At 39.6% G+C, this 27,869-nt stretch overlaps 2 protein-coding genes across 4 annotated transcripts in view; both read right to left on the reverse strand.

Moving 5' to 3' along the window:
• The window catches only part of zgc:109889 (uncharacterized protein LOC553542 homolog), a 45,339-nt gene extending 40,881 nt beyond the window's left edge, over window positions 1–4,458 (reverse strand). For all 3 annotated transcript variants that reach the window (XM_056749542.1, XM_056749543.1, XM_056749544.1), the window contains exon 1: window positions 4,265–4,458. The gene's annotated coding sequence lies outside the window, so the exon portion shown is untranslated. The remainder of the gene's footprint in view (window positions 1–4,264) is intronic.
• A 3,212-nt stretch (window positions 4,459–7,670) lies between these two features.
• Window positions 7,671–27,869, reverse strand: part of htr2cl1 (5-hydroxytryptamine (serotonin) receptor 2C, G protein-coupled-like 1) — a 119,478-nt gene continuing 99,279 nt past the window's right edge. Inside the window, exons 3-5 of the mRNA XM_056756941.1 lie at window positions 23,380–23,984; window positions 9,928–10,128; window positions 7,671–9,077 (exon numbers count right to left, since the gene is read on the reverse strand). Of these exons, the coding sequence (XP_056612919.1) occupies window positions 8,128–9,077; window positions 9,928–10,128; window positions 23,380–23,779 (1,551 nt within the window). The 5' untranslated portion in view covers window positions 23,780–23,984 and the 3' untranslated portion in view covers window positions 7,671–8,127. The remainder of the gene's footprint in view (window positions 9,078–9,927; window positions 10,129–23,379; window positions 23,985–27,869) is intronic.

Raw genomic sequence — 27,869 nt, forward strand, 5'->3', positions numbered from 1 at the left:
TTTCTGTTTCACTCCCATGAGCTCAACTCGCTCTGTCACACAATTAAATGTGCTGTGTTCAGCATAATCGGAACAAATCAGCCAGGCACTCATGTGACCTGGAGTGCACGCACCCAGACGGGTGGCTGGTAAAGTGTATAGATGAAAGGGGTCACTACCCGAAGCTATGCTAGCGCTCTTAGGACTGTTCTAATATGGGAGTCGTTCCAGACATTAGCTTGTTTTTAGGATGGAAGGCTTTGCACAGGTCCTTTATCTCTGTAAATGGGACGGACAAACTACAGATATAAACTGGATTATCTAGACAGAGGTTGGCAGGTTAATAAGTGAGTGAAATATTCCTTAGGGCTAAATGAAGATAGAGTAGTAAGGCTTCTTCAGCATAGCCAAACAAATCATTCTGTTTATTTCTAAAGCTAAACAACAAGCTGAAATAAATTGTGTAAAAAACATTGTATTTTTAAAAAACAAAGGGTTAGTTCATCCAAAAACTAAATGTATACTTTCATCTAATAATGGAACATATTTTAGTTTGTTTTGACACTTTGAATATATTGCACGATTAAATGACACTTTTGCATCCTTTTGAAGCTTAAGAAGATTCCGTCACAATCCATTCCCAAAAACAATATCTGAATATTAAAGAAGGCCCTATGTTGAACAACATAAGGCTAAATAATATCAATAATGATTAATTTTCGTTTTTAACTATTTCTTTAACCTTTTATTTTGTATTAAACCTAAAATATTACATTAAAGAATCACTGCATGATGATTTAGGGTCATATCCAGCAGATACCCAACAGACATGTGTTAAACAACATGTTTAACTGTTTATGAGTAACTGATGGATATTTAACAAATAAATAGATGTCAAAGCCCTCACAGAAAACCAAAAAAGACCTACACTATAGACATTGCTCACAGCAAGAGATCTTAAGTTTGACAGTAATTTTGGAAGTTGTTGTCGAAAGTGATACATTTGTTACAGACTAGGTGCAGTAATTTTGGCATGCCAACCGTCTTGCAGTTGTAGCAGCTGTTTCTGTTACAATGTTGTAGTGGTGTGGCCAAGAACAGGCAGGACAGGTAGTGAACAGAATGAGAAAATTTATTTCTCCCAAAAAAAAAAAAGATACAAGGGCAGAAAAATGTAAATAATTTCCAAAAATAAAGTCAGAGACTTAAGATGGAAGTTGACTGAACTAATACAAATTAAACAGGCCTAGAAAAATAAATAACTCTCCCCTGTTAAATAACAAGAAAACAAAACCACTAATGTCAGCAGACCATGATGTTACTGTGCCTGAACCAAAAGCTGACTAACCTCTGATCTTTCCACCACTGTTATATACCTTTAGCTTCTACCAAACAAAAATAGAGGTAAACATCAAATAACACTTTCCCCAATTAACAATAATATTTACAACAAAATGTACACTGTGTCGTAATTAACATAATGCAATCAATTACTTGAAGCACAATACAAAACTACTCCAAACAAACAAAACACAATGAAACTAAATGAAATGAAATAACCAAATCCCCCTCCGAATCGAATCATGATGGTACAGTTCAATTTCCTCCGGAAAAGCACAAGTTGAGGCTGAAGCCCCGCCTCTCCCTTTGTTTGCTGCCACATGGAATCTAGGACTCAGGTAGAGTTAAACAGCAAAGAAGAATATTAGTGTGCACCCTTCTATATCTTCAAACTTTAATAAACTGTTAACCTGTCAACTTGTCCTGTGTTTTTTATATTAAGAGGATTTAAATAAAGTAAACCATATTGAATTAAACTGCAAAACAACTAATTCAAACTATGGTAGTTAACCATGTGAGGTGAGCTACGCACCCGTCACACTTGTCAACAATCAAAAATCTTCTCTGAAAGAGTGAAAACAGCTAAAAAGCTTAACAATTCTCACTTACCAACTATTTGGATTGACTTCATGACCCATCACAACAAACACTGTAAGATGACTGACAAGCTAAAACTGACCAACTGAACTAAATCTAAACTTTCTGACACCCGCTGGCAATTAGGGAATAAATTTACTGTGGGATTTTGATTCAATGTTTGGTATTTCAGAACATTACAACAGAACAGGCCACAACATGTTTATTGAGAGCAGAAGACAGACCACAACAAAGTAGACACATGGAAGAGACTGCAAGCAGTCTTCTCAGTACATAACATTCTGTGGACAAAATAACCCTGCAAGTGAGGCATGTGACAGCACTCAGCAAGCATCGGCTATGAAGATCAGTAGAGAGTTTGCAGAGCATCCCAATAGAAGTACAAACTCTTTATAAACATAATGATAAATCCTGTCAACAGAAATGGTCTCTTGTACCACACAGCAAGCAAAGAATGATGATACAGGACAGCAACGGACTGATTCACAACATCGATGATCACCGCGGAGACAACAATAAAGAGATATTGCCACGGAAACACAGCATTGATCATGCCCAATACTGCAGTGTCAGCATGTTGGCAAAACAGGCTTCGTATATTTATATCTGTCTGTATTTGTGTGCTTATTTGCACAGATGAAATCAAATGTTTGAAAGCAGAAACTTCTCATAGGTTGATGACAATTTACATAAATTAAGGAAAGAAAATGAAAAAGTGTGAGAGATAGAAAGAGAGGTTAGTTAGTAATCTAGTGTCCTGATATGCAATGTGACCTGGATCGGTCTGTTGGTGGTCTCAATAGACAGGCTATGCTTGCATTTTCTTTTTCAAAAGGCAAATGCCACTCACAAAATAAGAGCAAACAGCACTTCGTAGGCATTGTTTTCATTTACCAACACACAAAATAGAGGGCAGAGGTGGCCTGAAAAACAATAATATGCAGACTGTCAGGTGAAAAAACTAAACTTCGCTAAATTAGCAAGTCGAGACATTACGAAGAATGTTTCATGTACTAAAAACAAATGGTCACTATGACTGCCTATAACATTAAATTTTGAGCTTGATAGAGCAAAGAAGTTGCATTTTTTACAAATGAGGCTTGACAGCTAATACAGGTCAAGGTAGTCAAGAGGTTCTGAAAACACAGAAACACTGATACAAACCACAGACTAACTGGTACACAACATGACACAAGTGCATCAAGGCTAACCTAATACATCGTGTTATGTTTTGTATTATGTCTGTAACATGTATTTCAACATATGTTTGTATGTTACAAGTAATTGTCTCTATTAAATGAATGTCCTATTAGCCCCTCATGGTAAAGTGATAATAAAATTTGTTTAGATTTTTATTGTTCAACATAGTTTCATGTAGACTTTAAAGGGATAGTTCATCCAAAAATGAAAATTCTGTCATCATTTACTCACCCAAACCTGCATACATTTCTCTGTTTTGTTGAACTCATAGGAATATATTTGGAAACAGATTTCATCCCCCATTTACTGCTATAGTAGGGAAAATAAATACTATGAGAGTCAACGGGGGATGAGATCTGTTTGGATTTACTGACATTCTGCCAAATATCTTTCTTTGTGTTTATCAAAACAAAGAAATGTATCCATATTTGTAACAATCTGAGGGTGAGTAGCCTAAATGATGACAGAATTTTCATTTTAGGATGAACTGTCCCTTTAAAGCTGTTTACCAATTAACATCTCCTACTGTGCAAAATCGGCCATGAACTAAAACGAATATTGTGATCTGGTTTAGTTTGAGATGTCAAAGTTTAGTAAGATTAGAGATAGAAACCTAAAGGCCTGCAAATGATTAATAGCATAGAAGACCAAGACACACTTACTGCACACACAGTATACTGAAATTAAATAAAAACACAGAAAGAAATACAGTATTGAATAAATACAAACAGGACTGGGTGGCACATGGGTACATGTGTACCAAAATGTATTACACAACAGTAAAGTGATTAAACTAGATTCAAAAGGTATAATAGTGGTATAACTAAACATTTCTAAGATGATATCATTCAAATATTTAGCCAGCATGATAAAGCTTTATTTGATTGATACAAAATGCTGCAAACGAATTTACTTTATACATCCACTTTATTGTTGTTTCACATTTATTTGGACATCTCACCTAAGCAAGTTATGATACATGTCTACACATCACGTGAATAATTACATCGGAGCAAAATATTCTGTTCATAATTCATTTGATCACATGCCACGGCCGTTCCCTCGATCAAAACAGAGCTTTACACGGTGTTAGCGTTAGCAGCTTTGTGCAAGTCCCTGATGCAAACCGATTAATGGTCTGTATTACCTGTGTCTAGCGAGCGCTGCCGCTGTGTCTCTCTGATGTTGGTCGCGTTGTTGATCGCTCTTTGTTGGATTCAGATCGTATGCATGGCTCGACTGCAGATGATTTTGGACCGGCTGGTGTAAATAACAGGTTCAGTTAAATCTCGGAACGATGCGCCTAGCGTGCGCGTTTCCTTGACAGCCCTCTGTCAGAGCTCAATGGTAAAGGATGGCCAGTGCGCATGCGCAGAGTTATGTATAAACCACCTCCCACCAACCCAGCGACACAATGGATGTAGAGGCAGAATAAATTGTGCCATTAAAATGTAAAATTGTCGGTAAGCAACGTAAAATATATATATTAAATAGGTATATTAGGTATGTATGTGATATGTATATGTGATCATAATAATGATTATGGTTATGTGTTATCTATAAATTACAAGCTACAGTTATAGCGACGACAGATAGTGAATCGAAGTTTGAATAAAGGAAATTGAAACTACAATAAAAAAAATTAAACAATTACATTCTCATGAGAGATCATGAATGTTAATTTCCGTTTCTTTAGTCAGTTTTTCACCATTAGAAGGCATTATTAAACCTCATATACTGTACATAAAAAAGAGCTGCGTTACGTATATACTTTTATAAAAATGTGTCCATTGTTCTTTGTCCATAGAATTATTATGTTCCCTAAAATTTGGATAATAGCTGAAAATAATAATAAAAAAAAATTAAAATGAAAAGGTCCCATTTTACTACCTTTCCTTAAGTCTGTTCTTAGGTATGTGTAAAACATATTGAATAAAGAAATGGCTTTGTGTACTAAGAATGTTTTAAATGAAGAGGGTGAAACAAAGAATTTAGTTCTCACCTAAAAACAGATGTGTTATCTATCTGCCAAACATCAGCTGCTGTCCTTGGTCCTGAAGACAACATGATTACATTTTGTTTTCAATATAGGTAACATTTTTGTACTGTTAGACCAAAGTATATTTGATATAGTAAACTTTACAGCAAAAGTACAACTGACCACCACAGCAATAATCATCTTTTATTAAATAAATAGTAGCTTCACAAAAGGATAACATTGTGAAAGTGATGGATTTGAACAAAAAAGAGGTTTTTGGAAAAACATTCAGGCTAAGGTATAAAAATAGCAGTTTGAAGAGTGGGTGATACAGGAGGTTCTACACAGAAAAACAGCAAGAATTTACAGCTTTATACAGTTAGGGTTGGGAATCGAAAATAAATTACAATTTGGAATCGTAATTGAAAGGCTAGGAATCAAATCCGATCGAAAGGAATACAAATCAGATACCTTAGATTAAAATTTAAATTCCTTTTATCAATTCCTGTGTGCATATTTTCAGAAAAGAACACGTGTTGCGTGATCTACTGATGTCTCAATAAAAGCCCTTCTGACAATGAACTATATTTCTACAATAGTAAGGATAGTTTAACTATACTATTTGCATTAAAGCACAGGAACTACTAATTAACCATAGTTTCAACCCTTACAGGAAGACAAACAAAAAACACATATGATCACGTGTGAAATGTGTGTTTTTGGAATAATTTTGTGTGAGTCCCATGTAATTTTCCATGTGAATCCCATGGGATAACGTATAAAATCCCATGGGATGACATGTGCGACAAGTAGTGGAACTTTGTCACATCAGACTCAGAAAGAGCTTTATTGCCAAGTGTGCTTGGATACAAAAGGAATTTGTCTAACTGACAGAAGCTTCCAGTGCACATACAGGTTAAAAAAGTGACAAGGCACAGGTAACAAAACGTAAAAAAATAAAGGTTCTTCACATTTCACCACATGTTGCACATGTCATCCCATGCGTTTTTACGTGTTATCCTTTTTTATTCATATGGGAATTCACGTGGGATTCACATAAAAATGTTCCAAAAACACATTTCATATGTGTTTCCTGTACATGTTAAACACATATTGTACACATGTGATCAATTCATGTGTCTTTTCTGATTGCTACAGTTTAACCTTGGTGAAGTTCAACTATGGTAATACAAATTGTAATAAATCAGAAAAAAACATGGTTCTTTGTGTATATACTGATGTATTCACAAAACGGTGTTCATATACACACATATATATATATATAAATATATTTGCAAACAAATCAATGGGCTATATGCATGCGTGACTACCGTTTCTCATATGTAGAACTCTAGGCAGTTCCTTCCTTTTCTCTCTGCTTTAAGTCTCCCCAACAGGAAACTGCCTATTGTCTTCCTGTGACACCCGGAAGTAACGGATGCATAGAGCCCTAAATGAGCAGGCAAAATGACCGTATGCACGTTGATATCTAAATGCTTCATCTGTGGAATCTAAACTGGGAATCGATAAGAATCGAAATCGATAAGTAGAATCGCAATTGGAATCGGAATTGATAACGTTCAAATGATTCCTAACCCTGTATACAATATATATTCAAGGACATCCTCAAATGAACATTTTTGTCTCTCGGACCAACATATGTTGTGGAGAGTTCGTTCATATAAAGTAAATGGTTTAAGCACTCCTTCTCTTGTGCAATTTTGCTCCTTGCGTCACTCATTCATGACCACCAGACGGGGTGGCCGTACAGCTCACAACTGGCGCTACATTCACATGAGAGACTGTTCCTCAAAAGTAGAGGCAGTTCCTTGAATAAAAAAACTTAAAAGGTATTTTAAATATTGCGGCCACAACTGAATTCAACCATTTTGTACTTAAGTTTCAAAAATCTTGGAACTGTGAAGTCTTGTTTATTTTGAATTTCATGTCATTCTTCTGTTTGGTCCAGTATGGTACATCAGTAGGGATGTTATAGATATCGTGTTATCGCAGTATCAAAATTGTCTCAATATTATCCTGGTCACATGACTGCATGAAACGATAGGTCTTCTGGGCCTAAGATAGAGTATAGTAGAAAATATAATAGGTGTTACCTTTGGCAAGGTCCATTTGGTGCAATTATATTATTTTAAAAGGTTCATACCTCTTAGCAACAGTTATGATTAGAGGATAAAGAAAAGAGGATGCTTATGTCATGTTTACAAATCATAATTTTCATTTAAAATATTGCAATAAATAATGTACAGTAGACTTTATACCGATTTATTATCGTACGGTGAGATTTTGATAGTGTTACATTCCAAAAAATCAGTGGTGCTTTGGAAAGATCTGTAGATTTTCAGTAATATCTTCCACATTGTTATGTAAGAAAAAATGACCCCTAACTCTGATACACCTTTTCTGTATATCACAGGAGATCATTTAACATGTCTTACTGGAGATGTTAACAAGCACAAACAATGATCTGACTCGCAAGTGAGTTTAGACAGCAAAGCTTCATCCATGTTTTTAACGCAACCAACTTTGATAGTGCCATAACAATTAAATGATCAATTTGGTTTCATAGAAATGATTGTTCACGTTTTGGGTTCACACTAGATTTATGTAATGATTCCATTTACCACAAGAGGATGCTGTTACTCTGTCTGTGAAATATTTACTGCATGTTGTATGAAGTGTCAGCAATGCTCAGTTGTCCAGTGCTGCTTTAGTGGTACACAGGCTACTCATGCAGTATGTATTTGCATTCATATCGAAATCTGATAACACAAACAAACACGCACTCATTAACACATTAACATTTCTTCCAAATTTCCTCACACTGACACAATATTTTATGACCCTGTTCAGTTTATTGTCACTGTGTTGATCAGCATACATTCTATGCTGTGATACAGTTGAGATCGGGTTGACAGCAGCCAATCACAATGAGTTTTTGACACAGATCTAAAAAGATCATTAAGAGCACATTGCACCTAATCCTAGAGTCCATGTCACATTTAGGATGTTTTTCAAACACTGCTGGTGTGTTCTGTGTGGCTATGACTGCTGCTGATGGATAGCTCTGATAATCCTGGTTTTAGCTCTAGTCCAGGGTCAGAGTCCATGTCGTGCAGCTCCATATTCCGAATTCCATTCCCATCCCCGTTTCGACAGTTACTGTTGCGGTCAACAGCGATTTTTTGGAAGATAAGGATGGGCGTGACTGCTGCATGAGATGGACAAGGGACATTTATGGGGATGGGTTTAAGGCCTACTCGTCTATATTGGCAGTGCATGTAACTTGAAAACGCCCGTCTGTATGTCTTGTTAAACAACGTGTATACTAAAGGGTTGACCCCGGATGAGATGTACCCAACCCAAACAAACACGTTTAGCAGTTCAATGAGTAGAGGCTCATTACAAGCTCCACGGCAGAGGACATAGAGAACATTTGTTATAAAAAAAGGACACCACATGATAAGGAAGAGGAAGAAAACCACACCCAACACTTTGGATGCTCGCCGCTCATTCTTGATCGCCTGCATCATGCCACGCCGGCCGTGGGCACCGCCCGGGTCTCGCCCAGAGGGCGAATTCAGCTGAGACGGAACCTCTGAGCTCTGGATTATTGAGATGGTGTCCAAGGGTGGAGTCAAAGTGTTACTGTCGCTGATTCGAAGATAGTTCAGGCTGCTACGGCGGGAAGGAACAGATGGTAGGGCAAGCTGGGGAGTGGATGGAGCTGGAGGCTGCAAAGGCTGCTGAGAAGACGCTTTGCCCTCGTAGAGGAAGACTGTGGCTTGAAGCTGAAGTGCTTGGACGGTGAGAAAATATGTTACTACCATGATGACCAGAGGAATGAAGAAGGCAACAAAGGACCCGACCAGAATGAAGCGCTCCTCGTTCAGAGCACAGTTGCCGTTTATAAAAACCTTATCTCTGTTGTGCAGTCCAATCACTGGGATAGGCATTGAGATACCTGCAAGAGAGAGAGATGTGTGAAAGAGAGAGAGTATTCCATAAACCAAACTATCTACATATGTAGAACAACCATTGTAAGCCGACAACATTAATTGTATGTCAAGAGCAGAGAGATAAAGAGAGATGGGGAACAAACTGAAAGTCAGACAGAAGAAAAAAGAATGAAGACAACAAATGTGAACTCTGTGTTATCTGCACTGTCATAACTAAGTCAAAGTAACATTAGCAAATGAGACATGAGCTCTTAGTGGACGATGAATAGAAAACAGAAAAGGTGAATGAGAGAATTTGTGGTGAGATTTTCTGTTAAAGCCACTCCTAAAGCCACTGTCATATTTTTAAATAGCCTCTATGTCATTTACAAATAAATAATCAAACCTCAAACACCACAGCCAGTCTTACCATTCAAAGACCTAAATGTCTTTGCTGTTTTAACCGATTGGCTACAGCCACTCTACACCCAGACACAAGATGGAGCTAATGTAATAGCATGCCAAATCCTTAGTATTCTGTACACATTATGTGACAGTAAGCTGCCTGACTGCGATTTACCTTTTTGAACAGTAGGTGGTGATTTTAAACATTCAATGACCAAAACATTTCTGAATTTAGAGAAAAGGGTTTATGAAGAACCGTTTTGAATGATAGACAAAATAATCAAGCTGGTATATGTCATTTATTTCTATCGTTTTTATTTAATTTAATAATTTTATGCTAAACTAGGTGGATTCTTACACCCAGCTGGAGGCTCTTGCAGTATTTAGAATTTCTCTGCAGTCAACTAAATTTACATTTTGAAAGAAAACGAACCACGTAATAATATTGACATCCTTAAATGTTCCTCTGACCTATTGATATGGTCCAAACTGCAGCAATCTTCAGCATGGCCTTAGTGCGGGAGTTGAATCGACTGTGCTCGATTGGATTGCGAATGGCCACATAGCGGTCGAGAGAAATGGCACAGAGGTGCATGATGGAAGCAGTAGAGAAGAGCACATCCAGATAAATCCAAATAGGACAAAGGGAACTTGGCAACGGCCAGGCATAATCTAAAAAGACAGAGAGACAAACAATTACTCCAAAAATAAGTTGTTGACTGAACGTTCCATAAATTGTATTACATCTTTCCCATGAAAAAATCATGTTGTGTCAAAATGTTGAATTAACTTGTTTTAATTAGGTAAACTCAGCAAGTAGCAAAAAAACTTTATTTTCAGTTTGGCTTTTTAAACATCATTAATTCAACATTTATGTAAAATAATAGTAAAAAAGGTCTTCGACACACTTGAACTACACAAGAGACGAGGACAAGAGATACTACCTCATATACAACTTTTCAGGTTTAAATTGATAGGCTTTTAGGTGGCAGAATCGACAAAATGAAAACGTCCCCCAGAAAGGACACGCACTAATGCAGCGTCAGATAGTCTTACAGAAAGGTCTGGAGGTCTGGAGGGGCAAGTCTGAGGGTCAGACGACATTAGCGCCTAATGTGGTGTGTTTCACTGTCAATGTAACGTTTTATTGGAGCTCAGGGCCAGCACAGTCACTCCAGTTTGGGCTGAATTACACTGGACCAGATCCAGACGGTATTGTGGAGATCAAGACACCTGGACAGGAGATGTGGGAACAACTGATGCCAAGTTAACAAAATTAATGATAACATAGTTTCTGTGCCAACATGAGACTGGCAAGTGTTTTGACACAGATGGAGAGAAAAGGGGTGTCCCTCTCCTCATTTATTTGTGCAGATTTCTGCAGTGGACCCGCTTACATTCCACTGTCCACTGAAATAACCTGGTACATGGCATTATACTTCATGTAAATGAGGAATAATTGCTGCAGGAGCTTTGCGAAGTTACATGTATTAGCCTTACATAAGCAGCAAGATAGAGAGACAGAAAAGGATGTAGAGACCATAGGGTGCGGTGGAGAATCAAACTCTTGTAGTTATATCACCAGGCAGATAGGCAAGCATTGTTGAGGAGTAAATAACTACATTAACTAAATAAACTAAACTGTTTTCGAAAAAAAAAAACGTTAAGTTGCCTCATTGTGTTTTTGTACCAGTACTTGCTGCACCTGTCTGCCTCCCGGTGTTTTCCTCTGCCTGTTTCTCTTGTGTTCCCCCTGGACTACCTCACCAATCATTCTCCATGTTACCTTAGTCCCTTTTTAGCAATCCCCGCACCTGTCAGCGATCCCCGTCATCATCAAACTATATATATACTCACCCTGTGCCTTTGTTCTTTGTCCTGTATCGTTGCCATTATTATTACATTCAGGTTTTTCTCCTGTGTTTATGTACTGTGTATATAGACACACAAAACTTTTTAATCACGTGAAAGCGTTCTGTTCCAAAAATTCTATCGATGGCGAGGACAGCGTTCATAACCATGATTTTTACATTGTGTTAAAAGGTCCAATATATGAAATTTCATGGCATATACCGAATTTGGGGTTAAAACAACCAAGCATAGATTATTTTTGAACCCAACTTTTGGGTTTGTCCAGTTTTGACCCAATGTGGGTTGAAATAACCAGCATTTTTTAGAGTATAGAAACAACATGGCCAATTCCATGCAAGGAGAGCCACGGGGTTTGTGTAGATAGAACGTTTAAAGTATAATAAAAACATAGTTATATATATTATATTGAATTTCTATCAATAGATTCTCGACAAAATTACACATTGGACCTTTAATATTACACATTCAATGTTTAACTGTAAATAAGTCAGTTAAGTGGCAGTATCTAGTTGACACTCCAATATGGTAGATGTCGGTATTGCAGTTATTTTGCCTTAAAGGGGATGTGCAACGGTGTTTCATGCATTTTGACTTCTTTACCAGGTTAACGTGCTGTCTTCGCATGCATGGCATGGTCAACTTGTCAAAACAAAGTCCAGCTGCCCAAGGACCTTTGCATCGTGCCACTTTTAATTAAAATCAACTGATAACACAGCCCTGATTTACATGTGTAGTGGATTCATCATTCTCTCAATGCGAACAGGAGACACTACAGAGATAAGAAAAATTCTCTGTTTGTTTAGTATCACTGATAAAACCGACAGAAATCACAATCATGTCCAGATCAATCCCCTGCTCTCAAGAGAAAGGGCCTACAGTCGTCAAGGCTGCAGTTAATTCTCCCATTGGCAAGGCTAGGCAGCGCAACAGATCCTGCCACTGCTAACATCCGACCGCTTCTCCACCCAGCCAAGCCCATCACTGCAACTTTTTCCAGCACCATGCAGGCCCACAACGCCTCAAGCCACCTTTGCAACTGCATCTGCTTGTGGCAAAGACCAATCTTAGCCACACCTCTTTTAATATCCTGCTTCGTCCATGGCCCACTGCGCCTCAGTCAAACTCTAGTGCTAGGCTTCCTCCGCTAGTGGTGCAGGCCTTGGTTTCCTTGCCTCCTGACTTTTCTTCCAGCTTTGTCCCAAGAGCCGGCCAAACGTGAGGCTGCCTACCCTTGCAAATTTTTTTCCATCTCTGCCTCAGCAGCTGAACCTAGCATGAGGATGCCTCCGTCAGCGGAACAAGCCCTGGCCATATATCCTCCCCTTCATCTTTCCACTTCATGCAAGGAGCCGTACTAAGCTCCCAACCATCCCAGCCATTGGGAAGTGGACCGTCGCGAGATTACAGCAAGCATTGTCCAATCAATCTCAGCAGGCGGATAAGCAAGGCCGAGCTGTACAGCATCTACGTCTCCCTGCAAACAGAGGCTTCGTAGCCGAAAGCTGCAGATGAGCTGAACCATGCTTCCGGATCTTCTCGAGCCCAGTCAGGGGCGTCCACCTCCGTGGCAAGGCACAGCTTTCCACCTCCAGGCCGCTGCAGCAGGCCATTGGCAAGCCTGGGCCGCGCCTCAGATGAGCAGCTACAAATGAGCAGGAACTTCCAAGGAAATTTTTCCTGCCCACATTACCTTCAACGCCAGCACAATGCGAGGTTGTCTCCACCGTCGGTTCCAGAACACATCCACTTATTCCCCTTCAATACGATAAGCTCATGGCCAGCAGCACCGCAAATTAACAAACGTGAGGCTTACTCCGTTTAGATTTAGTTCACAAGCACAGCAAGACCAATCAAAGAAAGATTACACTACATCTAAATTCTTCAACCTACAGTGTCCCATCCACCCTTCTCAACCTACCCGCATTTCCGATGCCTACAGGTTAAGATGCGGGGGAACTTTTCACCACTTCCAAGTTCAACCTAAATCTCCACACAATCCCCTCAGACCATTCAATTTAGAGACCGAACAATCTCCTATTCAGCATGACCGGTCAAACATAAGGTGGATTCTATATCTTCAATCTACAGTGTCCCATCCAACCACAGCCAACCTTCTCAGCCCATCCACATCTCAGACGCCTACAGGTCAAGATGCTCGGAACTGTCCACCACTTCCACTTCAACTCAAAATAGACCTTTCAATTTAGACACCGAATCGATCTCCTATTTTGTCAAGTACAGCAAGACCGATCAAATGAAAAGAGGACACTACATCTACAGTTTCTCATCCAACCATATACAACCCTCTAAGCCTACCCGCCTCTCTGATGCCCACAAGTCTAACGCTCCAGCATCAAAGAAGCCCATCGGACCGTCATCGCCAAAATTATCTAGTGCCAGCTTAAACCCATCTACGGTCTGCAACAGCAGACATCCTTCACCTAGAGGCCAGCATCACAGCAGCGACCGCCCCCACAGGGGCACATGCCTCAATCTACATTCTGCAGTAGCAGACATCACTCACTAAGAGGCATGCATCGCAGCAGCACTAAAAGTCTAACTATCAAGATTTCTAGCAAGCAGACAGAGAATGTTTTTGTACACCACACAGATTGTAAACCTTTGTAATGTGTTAAACAATTTAAACGTTATTATACTTTAAATGCCGAAAAAACACTACTCCATCCACTAGTATGTGTTAACAGTGGAGTTTTGCAAGGGCTGTACTGGCAGCACCATTGATATATCACAGCAGGGAACAAAAGGGGCCAATGCACGTCCTAGGCATTTATTATGTCTTCGCTACCAGCCTGTGTCATTGGCTCTTTCTTGCACTGACTTTAATTATTTTATCTGACTATGTTACTACACAACCTGTTAACAAACAAACATGCAATATAACGGTTGTTGTTCATTTATTGTATATCGTTGTGTTTGGAACAACAAGTTTATGAATAATCAAGAAATAAGTTATTGTGTACAGTAAAATAGGTAACCACTTCATTGCAATGGGAACAATAAGCCTAGAAAGTTATTTTTGGCTTTACATGACATTATCAAAATAATCAGCAGTCACAGCCCTGTTGAAAACAAATGCAGCAGGACCTGATTGGTCTCCAGCTCCAGCAATATTCTGTCAGTGAAAACTGGATAAGACAGGAATAGCTTTTCAGATTCTGTCTAAGCTGCTCAGTATCAGTATATATGACAATCAGTAAAAGACTCATCTTAAACATATCCTGACATTGTATGTTCCGAAAAGTGATCAGCCTCATGATTTCCTCTGATTTCATTCCTATCACAGCTGTCTCACTCCCTTGTTACTCAATCTTCTTTCTTTCTCTCTCTGCTATGGTTTCTATGCTCTCTCCAATAGACAGTTATATATGTGGCAAGCCATATGCTCAATCAATTTCAATCTCAATCTCTTGTTTTATCAGTTTGGGAAATAATGCAGTTGAACGCCATGCCCGACTCACTTTTAGATTAAACAGAGTGAATCAACCTCCAAGGTCAGTCGGCTGTATCTTCTGAAAGTCATATTCCAGCTCAATCATGATGAATGTCTCCCATATAAATACATTGAAACAACCACATGCTTTCAAATATGTGACTGCTTCACTCTCAGAGGGTTTTCCTTTGTATATTTAAGACACACATCCACATACACACAAAAAACATGATTAGACGCTGTTCATGAAATGAAGAGTGTGAAATCCATCACTGTCGCATCCACTGCAGTGGAAAACAATCTCTATATCACTGTTTGTGTAAGGATAGGCGTGCCTGAGTGTATATGTGATTAAAGATTTGTTCATGTGAATAAGTTTGTCTCCTATTTTTGCCAAGTGGTTAATGTTCTTGACAAAATTTAAATCAAACAATTAGATTTAATAAATAAGTTTATTTTAAGATTCATCTTCCACCAGGATTAGGTGCTTCTGACCATTGTTTTTCACTGATCTTTTCCCTCTGATTTAAGGGTTCAATATTGGGTAGATTTGGGGTTTGGTGTTGGTTTAGGTTTTATTGATACATATGTTGTCCTTAGGACATCAACCACTTGGCAAAATCAGGTTGAGCGTATCTGTATGTGGGTTTCTGAGTGTGTACATTCACACTTTTCAACACCTGATGATGTTTTACTCTGACAGCTTGCTGGTAATGGCCATCAAAGGCTCACTGTTTATTACAACAAGCAGACATGCAGCACAGTCCATCCACTCTGGTTTATGTGTGTCTGTGGGGGTTGGTGTATCTTTCTCCTCTGACTGTAGGATGCCAAAACCTTTGCTGTTATTTTCCTTATGTACTGCATACGGGGTGGCCAGGTGTGTTTGTGTGCTATATGTTTGTTTCTTTGTAAATGTTGTTTCTGTGCAAATACGGTATAGGGAAAATAGTTTTGCTTTACATTTCATACGACCAGGGGTTTCCAAAGTCTGTCCTGGAGGGCGTGTGTCCTGCAAAGTTTAGCTTCATCCCTAATCAAACACACCTGAACAGCTAATCAAGGTCTCACAAAGCAGACTATAATCATCCAAACAGGTGTGTTGAGCCAAGTTGGAGCTTAACTCTGGAGGACTGTGGCCCTCCAGGACCGACATTGGACATTAGACCAAGAGATTTTTATAGTACATAATATTATGTTAATATGAAAACCATATCCTGTGGCTTTCCACTAGCAAAGGACATAGTCCAAAACCAAAAAATGTATAACACAATGCAATGTAAGTCACTTTGGATAAAAGAGTCTGCCAAGTGCATACATGTAAATATAAATGTGTCAATGAGAGGTTGTATAACTACGTGAGCTTTATGGGTTTATCAATCTAATGTAGAAACAAGTGCAGATCCTTGTGCAGAAATCATCTTACATAAGGGTCCATGTATGATTCATGAAAAATGTGTACATCACCAATTCCATTGTATGATGATTGATAAATGTGACGGTAAAAATATTTTGTTCCCTTTCTGTCGGTCTCTCTGTGTTGTGTCGAGACAGAATGGGGCTTAAACTTGAGAACCTGTCATCTATGATTGTACTTTTAAAAGGCCAATAAACTTAGCGAATGGCATGGCATGCCAGTCTTCGCCCTGTGCGTAAGGGTATAAAAGGAAGATGGCATACCCATTCATTTAGCTTTTGTTTTTCGGAACCTGCGAGGCATTAAATGCTGAGCGTTATCTCTCCGATTTCTCTACTGGACTTTCTACGACGCAGAGCAGCAGACTCGTCCTCTTTTGTGCGATTTCCCCTGGGTGTTTCGGAAGTGGACCTAGGTGTCTATTAGAGCAACTCCCCTTAGGGACTGGCTCATCTTGGAACACTCACAAGATCTGTTGTGTCCGCATAAGGATCTCATTTTCCGGCAATTCAACCGACTGGGCCTGCGGGTCAACTGGGACAAGAGCAAGCTCTCCCCGGTGCGGAGCATCTTTAATCTCGGTATGGAACTAGAGTCTGTCACCATGATGGTGCGTCATACATACGAGCGCGCCCAGTCAATGCTGCGTTGCCTGACGTTCAGAGGCTCCTGGGGCATATAGCATCCATGACAGCACATTCCTCCCATGAGTTCTCCCCTGACAGTGAGATCATGTTGGTGTCTCCAGGACACCATTTGACAGATTCGACATCACTTCCTGTTTGCTGAGAGCGCGTGGTTTGAGACAAGTCTCCGGCAAACTTTTCTTAATATATTGTTTATTCCTGTTATATCTTAAAGAGTACGTACCATATGGTTTTGAAGGTCCTACATTGGTTTTTTTGGAGTGTCCAACAACAAGTTTATGTACATACAATAATGTGAAAAAACACTATAATGTCGTAATAATAGGCAGTTATTACCTTACTTCTTGACTGACTCTCAAATGATTCATTCCACGATTCAAGCCCTTTCCTACCAGCTAACCTTATGTCATGTGATTGGTCAGATGTGTAGTCTGTTCTGATTGGTCAAACGCATTCATCATTTGTCGCAAAACGCCTACCATCATTACAGGACTACGGTGTATATGTGGTTGGATGTCATTTATATTATATGTGTAGCTAGAGATGGCGGCGGTTTTACCGTACCAATTTGAGCCAGAGTCTGACGAGGAAGAATCAGAAGACGCTAATCCACAACAAACTCCACCACGACTGGAGCAGGATGTTTGTCAGTGGCTTTTATACGATCATTCGCTATTTGCCCACAGGCTGATAGCATTCCCAGCCTTTAGTTTCTGAATATTGCCCTTAGGCTTCTGCTTAACTCACTGTTCTCATTATTACACCACTAATGGCTAATGATTCAGATATGTGTTTAACGTTACCTCTGAGTGCAGTAGGGTTAGGGTTAGGGTAGCGTTTTCTGCCCTCTGCGAGACGAAATGCAACGCTGTGGTCATCAGAGACTCAATCTTCCGGAATGTACGCGCTTCCTTTAATCAAGGTAAGGTGCGCACTCACTGTTTTCCTGGCGCCCGGGTTCTCGATTTCTCTGCGCAGGTGCCCACGGGGGCACGTGGGGGTAAATGATGTGAGAATGCGGCAGTCGGAGACTTCAGGAGTCTTGTTGTATGCAACGCATCCTCCACAGCAAGGATCATCGTATCAGAGCCGCTTCCTACTTACCGACAAGGGAACGAAAAGTTCAGTAGACTATTTACGCTTAATAATTGGTTGATGTCATGGTGTATTGAACAGAAGCTGCTCTTTGTAAATAATTTTGATCTTTTTTAGAAGCGACCAAGGCTTTTCCGCCCCGACGGCCTGAACCCCAGCAGCATTGGAGTGGAAATTCTGTCTGACACCACCTTAAAGACGCTACGCACAACTTGACTAGTAAGTACAAACTTTACCCATAGTCTGCGTTCCTCTCACCTAACTTGTTAAGAATGTTACTGTTAAGAATGTAACTGCTTCCAAATGCATAGAGACTGTGTCTGTCCCCCGAATAATACAAACAAATTATAATTTATGTAAAAGTCAGATAAAAACCTTATTGTGATTAAACCAAAAGACAATATATTTAATGAGCAAAATGAGTATTATGCCTTACTGCAACCTGGCTTAAGCCAAATGATTATTTTGGTCTAAATGAGTCTACTCCACCAAGCTACAGTTATATGCATGAGCCACGTCCGTTTGGTGGCTCATGCACCAACCTGACGACCCCATTACAATTAGAGGTGGTGTCGCAACAATCTTTAGAGACTTACTCTCCGTAACTAAGAGAACAAAGCGTACATTTAAATCATTTGAAGTGCTTGCATGGAACATAATTGTTCCAAACAAAAGTAAAAAAACATTGCTTTCTCTAACATTGGCCACTGTGTATAGACTTGGGCCTTACACTCATTTTCTGATAGAGTTTGCAGACTTCTTATCGGACCTATTGGTTAACGTCGATAAAGTACTCATTGTCGGAGATTTTAATATTCACGTAGATAGTGCTAACGATCCATTAGCAGTGGCGTTTAAAGAGCTACTACACTCTTTTGGTGTAACACAATACATCAATAGACCAACTCATCGACTTAATCATACACTAAACTTGATTATATCTCACGGAGCCGAGCTAACCAATATCGATATTGTACCTCAAAGCGACGATGAAATCAGTCGTATATCTCGTTATCGAAAGGGTAGAAGAATCACCTCAACTACTAAAGATAGTTTCATAAAGAACCTGCCAGATTTGACTCCTTTAATAACCTTGCCAACAAATATAAAATCGCTCAACGACATGACCAGCAACATGGGCACTATTTTCTCTAATACGTTAGAAGCGGTCACACCTATGAAGTCCAAAAAGATTTATGAAAAGATCATAGCACCATGGTACAATAGCACCACTCGTGGCCTAAAAAGAGAAACACTTAAACTGGAGCGCAAATGGAAACAAACCCAATTAGAGGTCTTTAAAATTGCATGGAAAGAGAGTACAAACTGTGTTACAAAAAGGCACTAAAAGCAGCAAAAGAAGAGCACCTCCGTAACCTTCTATGAAACTAACAAAAACAATCCAAGGTTTTTATTTAGTACAATTGCTAAATTAACAAATAAACAGACTTCACCTGACCTGGGTATTCCGCCAAACCTTGGTAGTAATGAGTTCATGAATTTTTTTAAACAAAAAAATTGAGAAAATACGAGACAACATAGTTAAAACCAAACCTCAAAGTGTGTCTGAAGAATTAGCATCGACCATCACCCAAAAGGAAAAGCTACAGTGTTTTCCTCCTGTAAATCAGGAAGATTTAATTCAACTTATTGCAACATCCAAACCGACAACATGCTTATTAGACCCCATTCCGACTACTTTATTAAAAGAGTTACTACCTGTTTTAATTGAGCCCATTTATAACATTATCAACTCGTCAATTAATCTAGGTCATGTCCCAGGACCCTTTAAACGGGCTGTAATTAAGTCTCTTATCAAAAAGCCCAACCTTAAACCCCAACGAACTTGGAAGCTATAGACCGATTTTACTAGAAAAAAGTAGTGTGCACTCAGTTGTGTACTTTCCTACAAAATAATGACATACACGAAAAGTTTCAGTCTGGCTTTAGACCGCATCATTGCACTGAAACAGCTCACGTTAGAATTACAAATTACCTTCTTATTGCATCAGATAAAGGTAGCATCTCACTCTTAGTCCTGCTTGACCTTAGTGGTGCTTTCGATTCTGTAGACCATAAAATACTATTAGATCGTTTCCACAATTATACAGGTATTCAGGGACAGGCACTACAATGGTTCAGATCTTACTTTTGAGACAGATATCAATATGTCCATTTAAATGGAAATTGGTAAAATCTCACGGAAGTATAGTATGGATTACCTCAGGGATCGGTTTTAGGACCCCTGCTTTTCTCCATATACATGCTGCCCCTCGGCAACATTATTAGAAAACATGGAATTAGCTTCCACTGTTATGCAGATGATACTCAGCTATACTGTATATCTCATCAAGACCAGATGATTCCTTCAAACTATCCAAACTGGCAGAGTGCATCGAAGACATAAAACATTGGATGACTAGTAACTTCCTTCTTTTAAACTATAGCAAAACAGAAGTATTACTTATATCACCAAAAACACGTAAACAGAATATCTCTGATTACAACCTGCAAATTGAAGGCAGTACTGTTACTCCAACAAATACAGTTAAAAACCTAGGTGTTATATTAAACGGCAACCTGTCATTTAAAAATCACATGTCAAATATCACAAAAACAGGCTTCTTCCACATTAGAAATGTTGCCATATTACAAACTATTTTATGTGTTGCTGACGCAGAAAAGCTTATTCATGCATTTGTGACCTCAAGACTTGACTATCGTAATGCTCTACTTAGTGGTTGTCTTGTATCATCAATAAACAAACTACAGTTAGTTCAGAATGCAGCTGCCAGAGTTCTTACCAGGTCAAGAAAATACAATCACATAACCCCAATTTTATCATAGCTTCCCTGGCTACCCATAAAGTATCGTATTGATTTTAAAATTATTTTAATTACTTATAAACCCTTTAACGGTTTAGCCCCTACTTACTTAACTGAGCTTTTATCACATTACAACCCATCATGCTCTCTACGATCTCCAAGCTCAGGACTTTTGCTAACACCTAGAATAACTAAATCCACTAAAGGGGGTCGAGCTTTCTCATACGTAGCACCTAAACTCTGGAATAGCCTTCCTGATACTATTCGAGGGTCAGACACACTCTCCCAATTTAAATCTAGATTAAAAACACATCTTTTCAGCCAAGCTTTCACTTAATGCATGGTTAATGAACAGCAGCTACGCTGATTATTCTCTTTCTGCCTCCGCCTCGGGATGCCCATCCCAAGGTAGGAAGAAATTCCGCCAGGTCCAGATGATCGACATATGTCCATCCCCACCTAGAGATTACGCCAGCTACAGCTGCAGACTGACCATCCCAGCTCCATCTAAGGCTATTCCACCACCACCCAAGAGAAATACGACCATCGGACCATCCCAGCTCAGACCACTCCATCCCCAACCAAGAGCAATGACGGACTAATTGTCACATTAATGCTGAAGTCACAATACTTGGTATTTAAACCTAAACTTACATCACATTTCAGCAGTTTGAAGTTATAGCTGCATTCAGTGGGCCTGATTGGAGGTTCCTGGGTGGGTGTTTGTGGGGAGTGGGGGGGGCTCGTTGGTTGTGGGGATTCGTCTGCTGGGGCTGTGTGGGTCCGGCTTGGCCTTGTTTTGTGGTTGATGTCGGACAACTCTGTTTTCTGGTGTCGATCGTGGAGTGGGACTGGGTTGCTGTTAGAGAAACAAGGCCATCGTCTTTTTCGGCTGGTGGCAGGGGCTTCCCACCTTCCAAAACTCGACGGTTACAATCCACTGGACGGTTACAATATCTCGCTAGCGCTGACGTCTGACACACCCAGGCCAATCAGCGTCGTTTCGCTAGAGATTGTGACCTGTACAGCGCAGTGGCGTTTTCCATAGGAAAAGGGAATGTCTTGTTAACGGATGTAACCTCTGTTCCCTGATGAAGGGAATGAGATGTTTTGTCCTCCATGTCACAACAAGTGCCGCCCGCTGTAGCACTCAAGAGAGGCTCTCAGGCTCCTCAGCCCAAAGATTAATGAATGCAGCACGCCGTCTCCCTTTTATACAAGGATATCTGGGGGCAGAGTCCGGCATGCAAATTGTGTTGGCCAATCTTTCAAAACTAGTCAGAAGATGATTGGTTCTCAAGTCAAACCCCATTTGTCAGTTCGAGACAAGGTCTCATTCCCTCCATCAGGGAAAAGAGGTTACATCCGTAACCAAGACGTAAACTTGTATTATATACTTCTTTTGAAAATACATGATTTTATCCACTGCTCTTATCCACATTTGAAAATAAGCCCAGTTTTCTGTTGTATGCTCATTTAATATATGAAGCCGTACTGCACATGTGTGTGTGTACATGTGTATGTGCAGTGTTCCAGTATGTACACATGTGTGACAGTCGGCTTTAAACGCAAACTTTTCCAATATTCTGTTTGCTCTGAGGGTCTGCAGGCTTCTATACTGGTCAATATCTCTTTCTACTGATCAAAAACATTTGCTTTCAATCTAACAAATGCAAGTTCATCATGTGTATTATCTACAGCTGACATCCGGCTAAGATCATTTAAAACTAGGACATCTTCAACAATCAATACAGAAGAGAGTCTGAGAGAGTTGTGCTAGACCACTATGTGCAGTGTTTGGCAAGGGGCAAGAGGCCTTAACAATGCATTCTGAGACGAACTCCCCCATGGCTGGGGAGAGTTGGGCAGTGTGGTCTCTACATGGATAGCTAAAGCCAGAAATACTCTAAAGCAGACAGCAGCTCTGTGGTGGCTGAACTTGAAAACGATCTGAATTCTGCCAAACAAGCTTCTGTTTTTCTCAATATGATTCCGCACAACCTCACCCTCCCTGCTGTCGGTCTCCTCTCAAAATCTCTCATTTTATGTGTGAAGGGAGTTTTCATGCTATACAGTAGCCTATTATAAAGCCATTAAGATTTTTCACCTCTGGCTCTTTCTTTTTCTAACTTTGCAGTGCTCTTTACCATACATAATTAAGTTTGTGTAAAATTTGCAGGCTAAATCAACCCTTTTTTCTTTAAAAGAGAGAGCATTAGGATCTCCTGTGTTTTGGCGAAAAGAGACCAATTAAATGTGTTATTTAACCAGGGTAGATCCTGATATGTCATTTGTACAATGATTGTGGCATGTTGTTTGGAGGAGAAGGGTTTGCTCGTACCATTGAAAAAGCCCCTGGGTCTTACATGGAAAGGCCGCTTTAGAGCTAATTAAAAAAATGGCTTCTCAGTGGTACATTGTGTAGGTGATAAGAACTTAATATTGGGATGCATTATTTTTAAGTTTGCCTCTAGTATGCATTTTTATAATTTATAAAAACGAATTCACACAATGTAGGCCTAAAAAACACCCATAACTACTTAGTTATCCTTTTGAAATCCAGCCCCTTGCAGTGAAGATTATGAGTTCAGAGAATTGAGCTCCGTGTTTACTCACCATACAGGATGTTAATCAGAGAGATGGGCATGACCAAGATGCCCACCAGCATGTCTGCCACTGCTAGCGAACGCAGGAAGAAGTTTGTTGCATTCTGAAGCTTCTTCTCCAGCGACACAGCCAAAATAACCAAAATATTCCCTCCAATTGTTAAAGAAATAATCACCAGTATCAAAAGGGCTGGCCAGTTCTTCTCCTTCATAGCATCCCTTTCTACCCCATGGGGAGAGGATGAAGAAGAGGACGATGTGGAGAGATTAAAGCTGTGGTCGGTCCCGAAGATGCTGTGGTTCAGACTCAAGGTAGTATTACCGGGCGAGACCATCCAGCCAACTAAGTCTAGGGATGATGTTGTAGAACCGAACCCAGCTAGAACTGACCCGCCAGGTGCCCCCATCATCTGAATGTGTTAGTGTCAGTCGCTCTTTTCAATTATGACCGCTGATGGCCACTTATGGAAAGAAGTTTGGTGTGTTCGTACAGTGTAACAAACTGCAGTGTGATTAAGTTAGAATGTTATATAAAGGAGAAATCTACTGCGTTAAGGATATCCATAGCATTTCTTCTAGCCAGCTGGGGATGAAGGATCTTCATGTAGATTGTATCTGTAACACAAAAAGACACACAGAATCATGCATTTAGAAATGCTGAGATAACACCACAATCAAAGCTCCAAAAAATTATCTAGTAATAGTAAAAGATCAAAGACGAATAGATCATATACGAATAGTGTCGCTTTGTCTTTAGGATAAATGAGGGTAATTGACTTAAAATGATATGCTACAGTCTGGTTCTCCACTAACCTGTCACATCTCGCTGCACTGGCCTACAGAGAGCCATAATTCATAAAATCATAGAATAATCCTTATCAGAGTTGGGGGACTCGAGTCACATGACTTGACTCGAGTCTGACTCGAGTCACAATTTTCAAGACTTGCGACTTGCTTGATTGAAGTAAGAAAATTACTTGACTTTACTTGACTTTGATTTGAGAGCATGTGACTTGAGACTTGACTTGACTTTAAATGGAAGAGTCGACATTGACTTGAACTTTTAATAAAGTAAAGTAAAGTAATGAAATCAGTTAAAATAATTATTGTGACTCAGCAGCACTACAGCGCCTGTGCCTTTATCGCTGCTCAACTCAAACCGCGCCAAACAAGGTTTAACGGCCAATTACTCTAGAGCAGTTACGATAGAGAGGAAACTGCTCATGCGCCTGGCGGCTTGAAACAGTTGTGGCCGTTACAATGGCGGACAACAGTCGAGCTCCACAGATGAACCCCGTTTGGCTAAAAGGACTTTGAACTGGACCGTGAAAATAAAAAAAGATTTGCCAGATGCAGAGTATGCAACGCGAGGATTTCTGACGCGACAACCACAACGTCGAATTCTGTCCGACATTTACAAGAACCACAAGGAAAGGTAAGAAAGTAATTTCTTTATAGTCAGTGTAATAAAACGATTACTAATGTAATGAATTAATCGTTTCTGTTTGTCATAATTTTGCCTTGGTTGTTTTTTTATAATTAGGATTGTGATCATCGATCATCACTGATAGGCCTACATCTCATCTCATAATAAAATGAATTGGGGAATCTGTTTATAACGGCGTAGCCTGAATTTGTACGTTCTTAAAACATTAAAATCATCTTAAAATAAAGAAGGGCTTCTCTGTATTACATGTAGGCTAATGTCTATATTAAATGTGCGCATGTTCAAGTGTTTGTGTGGACTGTGTGTGGAAGCTGAATAGCAGCTCGCTTATATATTGCATGACCGGCTAACATGGACACGCCGGTGAGATCACTTGGATTTAAAAAACTGTTCGGTCATACTGACGAGAATAATTTCATAGTTCGAATCTGTTAACTGTCTGCATTTTTTGTATACTCACAATAACAATAAAATGTTTTGTGCTGTAAAATAATGAAACCAGTTCAAATAGAAAACAAATATTCTCAGATTATACAAGAAAAAGTATGTGAACCCTTTGGGCTTACTTGGATTTCTTCATAAATTGGTCATAAAATGTGTTCTGATCTTCATCTAAGTCACAGCAATAGAGAAAGACAGTCTGCTTAAACTAATACCGCACAAACATTATACGTTTTCATGTTTTTATTGAACACAACATGTAAACATTCATAGTGCAGGGTGGAAAAAGTATGTGAAACCCTAGGCTAATGACTTCTCCAAGAGCTAATTGGAGCCAGGAGTCAGCCAACCTGGGGTCCAATCAATGTGATGAGATTGGATGTGTTGATTAAAGCTGGCCTGTCCAATAAAAAACACACACCAGTTATGAGTTTACTGTTCTGAAGAAGCGTTGTCTGATGTGAACCATGCCTCGCACAAAAGAGCTCTCAGAAGACCTACGATCAAGAATTGTTGACTTACATAAAGCTGGAAAGGGCTACAAAAGTATATCTAAAAGCCTTGATGTCCATGTGTCCACGGTAAGACAGATTGTCTACAAATGGAGAAAGTTCAGCACTGTTGCTACACTCCCTAGGCGTGGTTGTCCTGTAAAGATGACTGCAAGAGCACAGCGCAGAATGCTCAATGAGGTGAAGAAGAATCCTAGAGTGTCAGCTCTACAGTTACAGAAATCTCTGGCACATGCTAATATTTTTGTTGACAAATCTACAATAAGGAAAACATTAAACAAGAATGGACTTCATGGGAGGACACCACGGAGGAAGTCAATACTGTCCAAAAAAAACATTGCAGCACGTTTGAAGTTTGCAAAAGAGCACCTGGATGTTCCACAGCACTACTGGCAAAACATTCTGTGGACCGATGAAACCAAAATTGAGTTGTTTGGAAAGAACACACAACGCTATGTGTGGAAAACAAAAGGCACAGCACACCAACATCAAAACCTCATCCCACCTGTGAAATATGTTGGAAGGGGCATCATGGTTTGGGGCTGCTTTGCTGCCTCAGGCCCTGGACGGATTACTGTCATCGATGGAAAAATGAATTCCAAAGTTTATCAAGACATTTTGCAGGAAAACTTAAGACCATCTGTCCGCCAACTGAAGCTTAACAGAGGATGGACGATGCAACAGGACAACGACCCAAAATATAGAAGTAAATCAACAACAGAATGGCTTCAACAGAAGAAAATATGCCTTCTGGAGTGGCCCAGTCAGAGTCCTGACCTCAACCTGATTGAGATGCTGTGGCATGACCTCAAGAGAGCGATTCAAACCAGACATCCCAAGAATATTGCTGAACTGAAACACTTTTGTAAAGAGGAATGGTCCAAAATTTCTCCTGACCGTTGTGCAGGCCTGATCTGCAACTATAGGAAATGTTTGGTTGAGGTTATTGCTGCCAAAGGAGGGTAAACCAGTTATTAAACCCAAAGGTTCACATACTTTTTCCACCCTGCACTATGAATGTTTACATGTTGTGTTCAATAAAAACATGAAAACGTATAATGTTTGTGTGGTATTAGTTTAAGCAGACTGTGTTTCTCTATTGTTGTGACTTAGATGAAGATCAGAACACATTTTATGACCAATTTATGAAGAAATCCAAGTAAGCCCAAAGGGTTCACATACTTTTTCTTTCAACTGTATATTATCTCCAAATAATACTAATGCTATGCGAAAACTGTGAATGGTGCTAATGTGTAACCTAACGTTACATCTCTAATCAAATTCACAGAAGGCTCCAACCACACAAACTGCTCTACAATCAAAGCAGTGGGCATTTACTTATAAAGGCCTCAATGCGGCATGCCCATTAAAACCGAGCATTTGAAGAGCTGGACTCAAAACTTTTTTTCTCAATGGGAGTTTTGGGTTCCTCACCACCGTTTGCATATTGTTTTGCACTATCTGCCTGGCCGGGGGGGCTGCTTTCGAATTCATACTTGGATTCAATGTGTCTCATGTACAGCTGCTTTGTAACAATGAAAATAGTAAAAAGGACTATATAAATAAAGTTGAGTTGAGTTGAGTTGATTTTGGTGTTTTTGAATATAAAAATCAAGCGAACGTCATAACTAGACCTCATAAAACAGTATAAAACTATAAACAAGGCCAGTTCATTAGAACTTTAATCCCAGTTTCAGGACTGCTAAGTATATCCAGGGATTGGGAAATGCGAGTTGATTTAAACCACAGACTCAGTTTCCTCCATGGAAATCGCAGCGACGAACCTACGGATCGACATGGTTCTGTGGTCCAGCTCCAGTAGGACAGTCCTCATAGTTGAGTTGACTGTAACTTGGAAAGAGGCCATTAACGAAGCATTTGAAAGAAATAATATCTGGTATGCCAACTTTTTTTTTTCAATTCAATTTATTTATATAGCGCTTTTCACGATGTGGCATTTGGCAGATGCTTTTATTCAAAAATATCCAATAAATAAATAGATAGATGCAGTCTCCCTGTGATCAAGCCAACACTGCCCTGCTGTGGCTACGAACCCAAACTCCAATGATGAAAAAGAAAAAAAACTTGGGAGAAACCAGG

The sequence above is a fragment of the Triplophysa dalaica genome, chromosome 1 (assembly GCF_015846415.1).
Source record: "Triplophysa dalaica isolate WHDGS20190420 chromosome 1, ASM1584641v1, whole genome shotgun sequence".
In the NCBI taxonomy this organism is placed as follows: domain Eukaryota; kingdom Metazoa; phylum Chordata; class Actinopteri; order Cypriniformes; family Nemacheilidae; genus Triplophysa; species Triplophysa dalaica.